The following is a 13,459-nucleotide window of genomic DNA, read 5'->3' on the forward strand; positions in this document are numbered from 1 at the left end:
ATAGTAGTTTATTCTTGAAACTAAAATTTGCAACACTGTTTTTGTCTTTTGGTTGAAATGAAAATCGCAACAAGATAATGAGAATCGCAACGCGGAAATGACTATCGCAACGAGAGAATCGCAACGCGAAATGAGTATCGCGACCAGACAATCGCAACGCGAAATGAAAATCGCAATGCGATTTTTGTTTCGCGTTGCGATAGTTATTTCCGCGTTGCGATTTTCATTCTCGAAACTATTCTTCTTCTGCATTACTTCAACCAAAAGACAAAGCAAAGACAAATACTAACTTCACAGGTTAAACAGTTTAGCAGTATTGGCAGCAATCGAATGAATTTAATAAGAAATCTAAGTGAAATGGTTAATCTATTATTGAAATTACCAGTAAACTTATCATCAATCTCAATATGAAAAACCTAAAATAATGCAAAAATTTCAACAACAAAAAAAAAAACTAACCCTCGGAGGTTGATTTTCCATTTCTGAATGATTGTGAGGGATTTTTGACTGTGAATGGTTGTGAGGGATTTCGCCGGCGATGGGGACGGAAATCTTCGGAGATGGGGACGGATTTCGCCGTAGAGAGTGAGAGATGGAGATGGGACTTAGTGTTGTGTTTTTGGGTTTGAGGTTATGAGTTGCGATTACTGTGGACGGTTCAGTTTCCGATTTATTAAGAAAAAATTCGTGTTTGGAATTTGAAAAAAAAATACGCGTTAATATGAATGGCGCTATGTAAATCGCGTTGCGAAAGTCAGAATCGCGTTGCGAAAGTCAGTATCTCGTTGCGATTTTTGTATTATCGCATTGCGATAGTAAGTATCGCATTGCGATAGTCAGTATCGCATTGCGATTTTCCCAATTTGCGTTGCGATTTACTTATTCGCATTGCGAATTGGGAAAATCGCAACGACATTGTATACCATCGCAACGCGATTTCCAACTATCGCAACGCGAAATGCAACGCGAATTTGCGATAATGGAGATTGCGTTGCGAATTAGCGATCGCATTGCGATTTTGTTGGTCATTTTGGCAAATCCGGAAAAAGTTGGTTAAAATCGTATATTATATGGGATTTTTGGTCACTGAGGTTATTTTCTCTTTTTAAAATTTCTTTGTTTCATGACAGCAGTGGTGGCCTTCTCCGGTCACCACCTGTCATTTAGTTTTTTTCCCCGTATTTTTAATAATAAATTTTTGGTCTTTTTTCTAGTAAATGATATCATGGTTACTGGTGTTTTAGACTCTCGGTACAAGTTTTTTTATTAGTCTTCTTCTCGATCTTTTGTTTTTCACTGAATACATGGTTGATTGCTTTTCCGATGCCCGGTTCCTTTGTTCTTTTGTATAAGACGGTTCGTTGGTTATCATATATATGTGCTTGAAGTGATTGTTGTTAAGGGGGAGATCGCTTTGATGCTCGAAGCTGCTGGTGTATTCAGTTTATGTACGTCATTGCTTCACTTGTTAATGGTTTTGTTTATCAGACTATCACTATGCGGTCACTGTTATATTTTATTTTCGATATTTTTGATTGTATTTGTTCAATCTATAATTGACAAGACGTTTGTTGATACGAATTTCGATAAATGAAATATATTTATTATAAAAAAAATTGAGAGGCTAAAACAACAATCGGATTATTTAACCAAGAGAGGCCAAATCCCCTACGTCCTCTTGGCTATGCGATTGTACGTGACAATTTCTTATTCTTACTATAAAAAAAAATTATAATATGACGTGACACGAATATGAAAATATTTTAAAATTTATATATTATTAATATGAATGTATCGAATCATATAAGTTAAACATCAACATGATGATCACCTGCAACAGATGCTCGAAGGGGTATGTGCCATCTCTTGATTTTGTATTACTTGAAATTCTACGAGGCTCTGGGATCTTGGATTATTGTTGTTACTGCAAATTATACAACAAACAAAGGTTAGAAAGAAGGGTAAATTATGTGTTTAGTATTTAAACTATCAGTTTTAGTTCGTTTCAGTAGTTAAACTTTTATTTTTTTCAAAATCATACCTAAAATTTAATTTTATTTCATTTTAGTACATCATTCAAAATTTAACGTTAAGTTTTTTAAAAAAATTAAAAGTTTAGGTACTAAACATGTTAAGTTTTTAAAGATAGGGTATTAAAATGAAATAAAAACTAAATGATAAGTATGATTTTGAAAAAAAAAATTAAAAGTTTAAATATTAAAATAACTAAAACTGATAATTTAGATACTAAATATGTAATTTTTCCTAGAAACAAAGGCCCCACTCATTATGAATTTAAGTAAAAATTATATAACGATATAAAGTTTTTAAAATATTTAAAAAAATATCAATAACTCAATTTCAATTTTTTAATACAAAAATTTAATTTTTTATATAACCACCGGTATTCGAACTATTGATCGACTAATCCGAATCGGATACTGCAGAGGCGAGGGCGACCCCCTCCCAACCTTGTTTGCTCCATTCACAATTGTTAGAATTCGAACTCCTGATCTTACTTAAGGGATCTAGTACTCCATCTCACTAGATCAACTAGTTGTTGGTACAAAAATTTTAATTTTATAAATAATCTAAATTCTTCTACATAAGTTTCCGAGTTCACCCTTACCTGTAAGATTTGTTCGGTGAACGGTTCCCGCAAACATATTGTCCGATACATTCCTGATCCACAATAAAATACTTGTATTACCCGTCACTCTCTTGTAAGGCCAAAATCAATTAGAGGTTTAATTTTATTTTCTTCGTAAATTCCAAGGTTTTAAAATTTTAATTTCGTAATCATAGTTCTATCTTGAACATTCCCAAATCTAAACATAAAGAGAAATTAACAAGTAGTAAACTCACATAACGATCAAGTTGCCTCTTTGAATAAGTAGGAACAGATCTGATGGAATTACGCCACCGAGTTTATTGCTATTCAACTTCCTGTGATTAATATACACAACGAGTTTTTAAAACTAAATAGATTTTTCGATATTCGATCATAATCACATCTTTGTTTAAGAACATTCATAATATTCGAATCGAATAATAACGATATGTGTGTAACAATATCGACCACTCGCCAACAAGTTCTGTCAGAGATTAAATTTTCAAAAAAAAAAAAAAGGTAATATCATATGCTATAAACTTACAAGAACGACAAAGAAACCAAGTTTCCAAGAGATGAAGGAATAGGGCCGGTAAGTTGATTGTGGTGCAAATTTAAGCTCACAAGGCTCGTTAAGCTACCAATCTCGGTTGGAATGCTACCGCTGAGATTATTATTGAATACCACCCTGGCAATCGGAACATTTGGTTAAACTAAAACAGCCCTTCAGTCATTTCATTTCTACTAAATGAGTCACTGGACTATTAGTGTGCCAAAATAAACCCCCAAACTTTTGTTTTTTGCTTAGATAAACCCAATTTTAAAATACTGGACTTACAAATATTGGAGATTTGCAAGTTGTCCTAGCTCAGGGACAAGAGGTCCTGATAAGTTTGCATTACCGAGGTCCCTTCAACAATCAAAATCCCATTTTAATACATACATACCATACATGCATGCATGCATACGTACATAAACTTACACTCTAATGACGGAGTTTTCAGAGTTGCAGGTAATGTGAAACCAGGTGCATGGGTTAACAAGTGTGGGATCCCAGCTCTGAAGAACGTTGTTCGGATCCATCAGTTTGGTTCTCCAGGCATTAAGAGCATCTCCTGTAATAATTATTACAAACATTAAGACAACATAATTACCATTAATTGTCATAAATCATGTAATATAGATTTATACCTTCAGAATTGCAGTGTACAGAAACACTCGTGGCTGCAACAAAGAGGAGGAAAACTAGAATCTGGGAAGCCATAAGAACACTAACAAATTGTAATTTAGTTGAAGATGGAGATTAGGTTGACTCTGACAACAATCTTATGGAAGGAATATATAGGCCCGGCGAAGGAGAGAGTCATAAGAAAATATTGCATTGATTCATCGACTTTACCTGCTCTAATTTTTTATTGTCGATTAGTCCAAGGTTTTGAATTCGTCGTTCTTATCGTGTTTGTTTTTTCCCCCTCCACAGTTGATATTCAACATATTTGACCATACTGATTTATACCACATCCACAAATCACAAATTTGGTAGATATATAGATATCATTTAATATTTTTATTAATAAAACTCGAATTATCGCACAAACTAAATTATGTTTGTGATTAAGAGAATAATTGTTATTTTAAGAGTTTCTGGGTTCAAGCATTAACTGCAGCATGGATGATTGAGAGACCGCTATTAGATGATTAAAAATATTTAGGACAGATATTACTTTATAACCATCATAACTTAATAAAAATAAAAATAAAATTGGAATTAGGTGCTTTTGGAAATGAAAGTCTCAGTCAAACGGGCAAATTTAATTATAATAACATTATGGCGAAGATGACTTGGTTAACATGGAGCGTTTTGTAAATATAATATTTGAACAAACAACTTCACAATAGAATTTGTGTTCGGTTTGATTTTCTTTAATATTTAATTATATTTAAATCAAACTCAATTCATATATATAAAATTCATAATTGATAGATAGATAGAGAGAGAGAATATTAGAGTCAAACTCCATTATATTTAATTATATTTATAACTTTTAAAATTTTAATATAATTTAATGATTATTTGTATATTTTATTCTATTTTAAAAAAACCCAATAAATCACTTTGAACCAGCTAAATTTAGTTCAGTTCAAAATTTTAAAAACCAAAAGACTAAATATAATCATACTTTTTTACCTCCAAAACCGATCCGAACTATTATCATCCAACCCTACTCACAACTCAAAACTCAATTGGTCAAGGGGGAAAGAGTAAAGAACCTGAATTTGATGGAACTAGGGAAAAACACAACAACAATAAAATACTAGATGGTATTGGAAGGCTTAATACCAAAATAAATGCTCACACTATACCTATTTTCTCGAGTAGGTGTCTAAACTATTTTTTTATCCATTCAGGTGTCTAACGTTACAAATATTACCATTTAGGTGCTCGAGCCATCAACAACGTTAATTTCCCCCATTAAGTGGCATATGTCACAATATAGTGATTTTGAAATTTATTTTTTTAAAATATTATTATATTTATAAAAAATCCTAATTTCTCTTAAATTATAAAAAATCCTCAAATCCTATCCTTAACTCGTTACCACCCCCTTTTCGATCATGCCCACCGTCGTCGACGTAATCCCTATCATCCTCCTAGTCATACGTCGTCGAGATCGTGTGGGATCGCGATTTTCATCCTAGGGTTTGTGGGATATAAAACGTTTATTCACAGTCAATCGATCATCGATCGGTCACGATTTCATGGGGGGTTTTGGTCGTCGGGGGAGATGAGTTTGGGTGGAGCTTTGTTAACGACGTCGACGTGGGTTTAGGGGTTGAAACGAAGGTTTTCAAAGTTTTTTGGCTATTACAAAATGTTTCTGTTTTTCTTTAAAAATATATATAAATTTAATTTTTTAAATAAAATTTTTAAAATCATCATATTGTGACATGTGTCACTAAACGGGGAAATTAACGTCGATGACGGTCCGGACACCTAAACGGGTAACGTTTGTAACGTTAGACACCTGGATGGGTCAAAAAATAATTTAGGCACCTATTCGAGAATTTAAGTATAGTTTGGACACTTATTTTGGTATTAAGCCGTATAGGAAATGCTAAACTACAAGTTTAGATGTAACAAAAGAAATACATAATAACAGAGCAATCCAAGCAAAATCACCTACTCTCACTGCAACTTCTAATCATCAGGGAGCTTCAGTAGCCTTCACAAAAATCACCTACTCGATTCATATCGAATATGTTTATCATACCTATTTCAAGCACGGATTAAATGGACCAGAATTAACAACACGATGACACTTCATTAAGAATCTTAAACATAAAGGTTGATTCCATCAAATGTCTCCAAACTAAAATAATAGAAAAACTAACCGAAGGACTTGGTTATACGATATTAGATACTTTAAAGGCTTAACATGATCGTTTTGAAGTTTAAAATTTCGAGTACAATTAAGCTATAGTTAACTGTTAATTGTAATGTAAGTGCGTAGATTTATAGCTTCTTGTTTTCTTCTTCTTGTAACGTTGCATGGCGTTGCCTCTGCTTTGCGCCAGCAACTCGCGATCAGCAGCCTTATTAACTGCTGTTGTTGGCTTTGCTTGGTCAACCGGCCTCACAATTAAAGGCTGTTCGGTGAAGTTAAGATCACTGGAACTGCTAGAGTCTGTGTGTTTACCAAAAGTTGAACCAGATGATGGCTTTGGTATTGGTAGATTGTTGCTCTCACATGTGGCCGGTCCACTTGCCCCCGGATTATTCGAGTCATTCTGCATTTTCAAGCTCCAAAATCAACACTCGAAAGGGTCTTTAATGTAAGCAAAACAAAGTTACCCAGACTGCACCTATGGGAGGAGGAGATTGCCGGGTTATGCAATAATTTCCAATCAAATTTCGAAGTTTATTTGGTATCAAACAAAGATAACATGGAGCAAATAAACAATCTAAATAACCCATCAAAAAGAAACAGTAAGGTGAATAAAGTTAATCGGTAGGGTAGGGCCAATCCTGGCTTATATATTAATCAAACATTCTACGCAACTTTGACAATTTTTTTTCTAAAAGCAAACCCAACAAGCTCTCATAAACTATTTTCTCTAATCACAAGAATCAAATCCAACAAGCATATAGATAAGTGGTGGGTTTTTTCCTTTACACATTCTACACTACTAATGGAGATGATGACAATATCAAGATTTAAACCCTGATCTTCAGGATGCCAATAGAGAACACCAGTACTCTTAAGGGGTGTTCTATGTTTCTCACCCACATGTTAAACTCGTTGAAACTCCGATAATGGATCTAGATATGACGTGAACATACGAAATTATGAACAAGGAATCAAAAGATAAGATGAATCATAACAACATGGTGCATGTAGTGAAAATGGGCAAGGAACATACATTATTGAGTGAAGTCAAATCGTGTTTAGGAGGGTAGCACTCTTCTTGACTCCTCAACAGCCCCAGCTTAAAATCCCAAATCTGCAATCAATTCTAACCAACTCATCCTTACTGTTTCAAATTTCTGAAGCTAGTAATATTGATTTTTTTCTCTCGTAAATACAGTAACGAATTCCATCCACCTAATTTATCAAAATTTGCTACTCATAATTGAACAAAATTGAGAAATTAATTCAATTGGATAGGATGATTAAATCATAATTTATATTCAAATAAGTAGCGAAAGGCCATAGATTAGCGAAAATGAGCTGTTTAAGTTCATGTATTTCCCAATAGCTGTCACTTCTCAGTAGGGTGTTGATTTTTGGGTTTTAATTAATTAATCGAAATTATTAAATATATTATATATATTAAATATATATTTTTTGTATAATCACTGATTTTTGATCTATTGATCGATTAATTTAGAATGAATACTGCAGAGACAAGGATGACCCTGCCAACCCAATTTGCTCAATTCGCAATCGTCGAGATTCGAACTCCTAACATTGCTTAAGTGATTTAGTGCACATTGCACTAGATCAACTGGTTGTCGGTTATTAAATACATATTTTAAGCTCAGATCCATTAAAAATTAAGACTCAATTATTTTTAACTACTAGAACCATTAAATTATTAATACCTAATTAAATTTTAACCCAAATAAAAAAAGTACTTCTATTATATTCAATTTAATCTAATTTTAAAATTATAAAAAAAATCAGTTAATTCGATTAACCAACTAAAATAATCGAACTTTATTCGGTTTTTTTTAAAAAATCAGTTCGGTTAATTTAGTTAATAGACCTTCGCTTTAGTCGGTGACCGAATTAACCGTTTGAACACCTCTATACAGGTTTCTTAAAATACTAGGACTAAATTCTCATAAAATAAAGTTGATGGACTGATTTCTCAATTTTAATTTTGTAGAGGGATGAGTCCATAATTAGAGCTAGAAGAAATTACCTGAGGAGTTCGACCGTTTCGATTATCGTTCAACACCAGATTTTCGCCGTTAACAATGTGTTCTCTCTCTTGCGTTTCCCTCATTGGCAAAGAAGTGAATAGAGCCGGCGTTGGCGTTTGCGCTTGCGTTTTCTGCGGTGGCAACGGTTGTATAACCACTTGTTCAGTCAAAAAGCCGACGTTCGGTTCGACGCTAAATTCTCTTCACCTCCACCGTCGGCGACAACGCATCCCCCGGCGCCGTCCATTAAACTTCTTTTCATCAGCTCCACAAGCTGTTTATAAATAACCTGTTTGCTCTTCCCGCTCCCGCGACTCTCCTTCAATGTCTCCTCTTAGCAGCCAAACCTCTCGTACGGCACCACCATTTCCTGCAACCCAGTCTCGTAAAACCACGATTCCACGGCCGGCATAATCAAATATTGGTTTCACACGTTCCACTCCCGGTCCAACGCCTTCTTCTCTTCCAGATCCAATCCCCACGCTGAAGCCAGCTTCAGAGCCGACGGACAACCAGAGAACCCTTCCACGAGGGTGCGATCGTGTGCTGCCGACACAAAGCAACTACCGTGCGCGTCCCAATCACACCCTTGACAGAGCACCAGATTATCTGTCTTGCATCGAAAGGAAACCGGTTCGTTCCCGCAATTATCGCAGATCCGAGTGAACATGCTGGTCGCAAAATAAACAGAGATTGGCCGAGTCAGCTCGGCAGCAGAGAACCGCCGTTTGCTCATTGCAGAAATCACACGACGCTGCTCCCTTACCTTCTGGAATAACCATAGTTTTATCATGTAACAATTCTTGGAAATGAATACCGCAAAATAAAAACGTTAGCACAAGACATCAAAAGAAATTTATAGAATAAATAAATAGTAAATTATGTTGTGATGAATCATTCTCTTAGAAATAAATTCATCCCGATCGCTATGATGGACGATATCCTTAAAAACAACACAGTGTTTTCAACGCTTGTATACCCAAAGCTTGGAAACGGACAAAATGATAATACTATTCTTGAAAAATATACTTTTAACAGAATAGTGAAATGAGAAGAAATTATGTGCAAAGGATTTATTATACCACACTCAACAAGCAAAAGAAGGAATTTCCATATATAAACCGATAATTTTCTTCCCAATATGAGCTATATACCTTAAAGAATTTCAAGCATTACAAACAGCATTTAAACTTCCAAAAAGAACAGAAAAACTCTAGCCTCCATGCAGAAATGAAGATGAGAATTTAGGGGTGTTCAAAATCGGGTACCCGCATTTTTGGATATTCGAAGTATCTGGTATTTCGTTCTCCGGGTAGTATAATTGTCGGCATGTGACCTGACCCATTAAGTCTGGGTACCCGTAAAATCCAGATACTCGCATTTTCAAGTCACGGGTACCTGTTTCGTATACTTTTTAATTTTTTTTAAATCACATAGGAATACATAAAAATTTAAAAGTTCACAATACACCATCCACGTACAAGAGGATTTCAAATATTTTAAATTAAATAAATTTGTATTTATCATACAAAATAAGATGTATTAACATGCATAGAGAGATAAGATCATCACATTAAATTTACTGTGATTTAGAATGAATAACTTAATCTAATTTGGAATTTGGACGTTTAGAACATATTATTTAGATACTTGTTATATCTTTTTCAATATGGTGTTCTAAAATTATCAACTTTCTGTCAATCGGAAATACTAGATGGATACCTCTACTTATTAAAGTTACTAAAAGATTCCTAATTAGCCTACGGGGATAAGGACTTGATTAACCTTCGAATAGGCTACAACGCATAGATAAAACTTCTAGATAAGATCCTTAGACTCGTATGATTTACTATAACAAAATCTAATATTTGACTATCAAATCTATTTAGTTTATTGACCTATCAATAGCCATAATAGTTTTATTTGGAGTTGTTAGGTGAAGACCACTATAAATACTCCTCATGCATCCATGATTGAAGGGGTTAAAATCTTCCCAATCTCCTTCATGATCAACCCTCTCTCACAGTAATACATCGGCCAACGACAATCTTTTCTTCGGTTGCGACTCTCCACCCAAAATAGAAGAGTCAAACTAATATCGGTCGACATGACCAATTTGTTCTCATCAACAATTCAGATTGATCCTACCCAGAACTGACGAGATATATTCTCCACCATAGATATCTATCAAACCACTTTATGACGTTCTCAGGAGACAACATGTTCTATCTCCTAATATAACATTTGTAATCTACCAGCTCTCCACTAGTCGATAGTTCTTGATAAATGTTCACCGAAGTTACAAAAGAATCTCAGACCTCCCAAGGATGAGAGTACCATTAACTTTCAGATAAATTACATTATATAAATAAAATCTCTAAACGAGACTCCTAACAAACAATAAAATATAATAGATATCGTAACGAAAGTACAACAAACTATGAACACATCACAATATATATAAACTTTTTCTTACTAAACCTAAATTTTGATCTAGGTCGAAATGTTGGATCATAATCTCTAACCATACATATAAAAGTAGAAATTATTTGATGGTTCCGACTTCAATTAATAAAATTTATCCTCTCAAAGTAACTTTCAAATAACTACCTACTTAGTAACGGAACCATGTAGGTCCCGGGAAGCCATTGTTCCAAAAAAATCGCCATTAAAAAAATAAGAATAATTACCAATTTAGACCTTTAAATTTTGATTTCCCCCTTTTCTATTGTTAATTATATTTTGCCCCCGAACTAAAATCTTAGCTCCGTCTTTGTACCTACTCTTCATTTGCATGTAGGAAAGATGTGAAGATTCACCTTAAAAAAATGAGATGGTTGGATTTTATTGGTTGAGATCATGAATGATGTGTTGAGCTAGATCCATCTAATAATTTGTCGTATAAAAGATGATTAATCGGGTGGATATAAAACTGCCACGGAGAAATATTCTTGACACATCCACCTCACCTTGCCCATTATTATTTTTTATGTAAAGAACAAAACAGAACATGCAAGCCAATTATCAGCAATGTTCCATCTTTAATGAAGAAGCTTGGCACAAGGATTTTGACCTTCAGTACTTTCATGGATTAAAACTTAAATGAAAACCACTTTATGAGACCTCTCTAAATCACACCAGTCAAAGGAAATAAACACAATGTTCGAATCCAATCGCGAAATGCAAAGTGTCCCTTCCACCATGCACAGACGAAGTGTCATCGTCCAGGGTAAGGCCGAGTTGTCGACGTAGATATGGCCTAATTTGCATCATAAGTGGGGTCCGAATAAAAACCAGTCCAACTGGAGCAGAAACTGAATATTTGCTTTACAGATTGTGTTCTTCTCTGTCTCCCTCTTCTTAAAGGGTTAGGTAAAAGTCAAAACAGTATTATCCACTCGAACCGACATCGATATCGAACCTTTTTCGTGTGACATTTTTCGAAATTGATCGTAATAACATACATTACGTTCACGATCTAAACTACAGAAGTCAGAGGTGATTGCATGCAATAATACGATTACTGGTACTGAAGATGAGTGACATAGTCTGGACCGGATATATTCCACGATAGGCTAAACTGATTGGATCATTGGTTATAAATTAAAGTCCCCCAAGGCCAAAACATTGCAAGTGAGGCATTCCGTTGGGGAAAGGAAATGAATTCCGGTAGGTGCCCCGAGGGCCGACTCGGCTCGACTCTGAAATACTCGAGACCCAATGTGAGTACCGGATACTGAAAGGGGATAAGATCGGAAAAAATAAGATACATTCGAAACTAAATTGATGAGGAAGAGAGGTCCTACATGAAGACTAGAGTGTTGTATTGTAGCCAAGGATGACTTGCCTGTGGACTAGGACAAGCATGAAATCAGATCATTGTTGCTTGAGTGGTACCCTACAGGCAGTCTCCTAGGCTATCGGAACTCGCTCTTTTCGCTCATGCCGGACTTTCTCTTCTTCCGTCGCACTTCTCTGAGATAGGCTACCGAAAGATAGATGATAATAGGTAAATTAACTATTTACATTTATGTGTGTGTATATATATATATACATTTCTCTCTTATAACAAATATGTTATTACATTTCATACGTGTAGGGCATATAGAACGAATCAAATTACAAATGAACTGAAATATAAAACGGTTCATCGGCTTGGTTTCAGGCTAAGTATGTGCAGATTAGATCGAATCAAGTAATTAAGTTCCTTACTAATGAACATAGAGATCAAAAAAAGGCCAAAAAGGCTTAAATGGTATAGCAAAAGAATGGTTTTACTAGACTTATCCAGCAGGAATAGCAAAGCTCTCCTGCACCCATTGAGGCAGATCGACCACCATACATGGATCATTTTTCTCGAATTCGGCAATATGCAAGAGAACCATCAATCAAACGAGAATACGATCAAAACAGAGACGAATAATGATCGGAACGGATAAAGTCCCCCTCGAACATGTAAAGAGAAAATCGAGAATTGGACTTTACCTTCTCGGTGCAGTGTGGGCAATAATGATACTTGTGCCAGAGGCAATCCATTGTGGGGCAAAGAAAGCAGAATCCAAGCATGAAGGGCATCATGCATGCAACAACCGCTGCCAAGCTAAGTTTCGATCTGAAATATATAGAACATAAGTTTTTTTATTGGTATTTGTTCGCTTAACTTAACATACAAACATAGACGAATAATACACAAACGGATTACGATTAATCGATCAAGGTCCGTTCATTTACGTCCGACGGTCCGAGAGATCCAAAATTTTATTTTCGGATCTCAAACCAAAAAGGAAGAAAGAAAAGCAAAATGAAATAGAGTTACCTGACGAAGGTGAGTCCGGAATTACCGCAGTAAGGGCAGTTAAAAGGAGCAGGGGTATCACGATACATGGTTTGCTTAATCGGAGTATTACCGGGATCACCGTATATGACGTCCTGCTGGTACGGTTTCATCCCCACAAAGTATGGGACTCCGACCACCCGCTCATCCTGTTTCTTAAACATAATGAAAGGGCGAATTTCTCAGAAACAACACAAGGGAAAATCTGATTACTTGGAACTTTAGTGTCGGGGGGAAAAACAGAATTCCGATTTCTGAGTTTTGTAGAAGATGGTTTGAGCTTTACGTACGCAGCTACGAGCAATTGGCGCCAATTGCCACCTCTCACTATTCTTTCGCGTTTTATTTACTTTTATTTATATATATAATATCTAAAATTTTACTAGAATCATTTTATTTATTGAACTGAAATAATGTGATGTATTGAAAAAATGGGGCGAATTGTATAGGAAGTTTATTATTTTAATATTTTTTATTTTTAATTAATTTTTTATTATATTTTGAGAGTCATGTTAAGTTATAAGTTATATTTTGAATTAAGTAATTTGCTACAAATTTTTGTGTGTTTTTCCCCCTTTTTTTTCTT

General features: G+C 34.9%; 2 protein-coding genes and 1 pseudogene across 2 annotated transcripts; all 3 read right to left on the reverse strand.

Moving 5' to 3' along the window:
* Window positions 1-1,808: 1,808 nt before the first annotated feature.
* Window positions 1,809-3,905, reverse strand: LOC120176058 (leucine-rich repeat protein 1-like). Its single transcript, XM_039182569.1, has 7 exons — window positions 3,803-3,905; window positions 3,594-3,726; window positions 3,450-3,521; window positions 3,156-3,299; window positions 2,866-2,946; window positions 2,630-2,682; window positions 1,809-1,924 (listed from the first exon to the last, which is right to left on the reverse strand). The coding sequence occupies exons 1-7, from the start codon at window positions 3,873-3,875 to the stop codon at window positions 1,890-1,892; spliced, it is 591 nt and encodes a 196-aa protein (XP_039038500.1). The 5' UTR covers window positions 3,876-3,905; the 3' UTR covers window positions 1,809-1,889.
* A 2,180-nt stretch (window positions 3,906-6,085) lies between these two features.
* LOC120176057 lies at window positions 6,086-8,855 on the reverse strand (annotated as a pseudogene).
* A 3,467-nt stretch (window positions 8,856-12,322) lies between these two features.
* On the reverse strand, window positions 12,323-13,037 carry LOC120176127 (GSH-induced LITAF domain protein-like). The gene is made up of 3 exons (XM_039182625.1): window positions 12,856-13,037; window positions 12,525-12,651; window positions 12,323-12,349 (listed from the first exon to the last, which is right to left on the reverse strand). Exons 1-3 carry the CDS (start codon window positions 13,035-13,037, stop codon window positions 12,323-12,325), a joined length of 336 nt encoding a protein of 111 aa, XP_039038556.1.
* Between the last annotated feature and the right edge of the window lie 422 nt (window positions 13,038-13,459).

The sequence above is a fragment of the Hibiscus syriacus genome, unplaced genomic scaffold (assembly GCF_006381635.1).
Source record: "Hibiscus syriacus cultivar Baekdansim isolate YM2019G1 unplaced genomic scaffold, ASM638163v2 tig00112226_pilon, whole genome shotgun sequence".
Taxonomy (NCBI): domain Eukaryota; kingdom Viridiplantae; phylum Streptophyta; class Magnoliopsida; order Malvales; family Malvaceae; genus Hibiscus; species Hibiscus syriacus.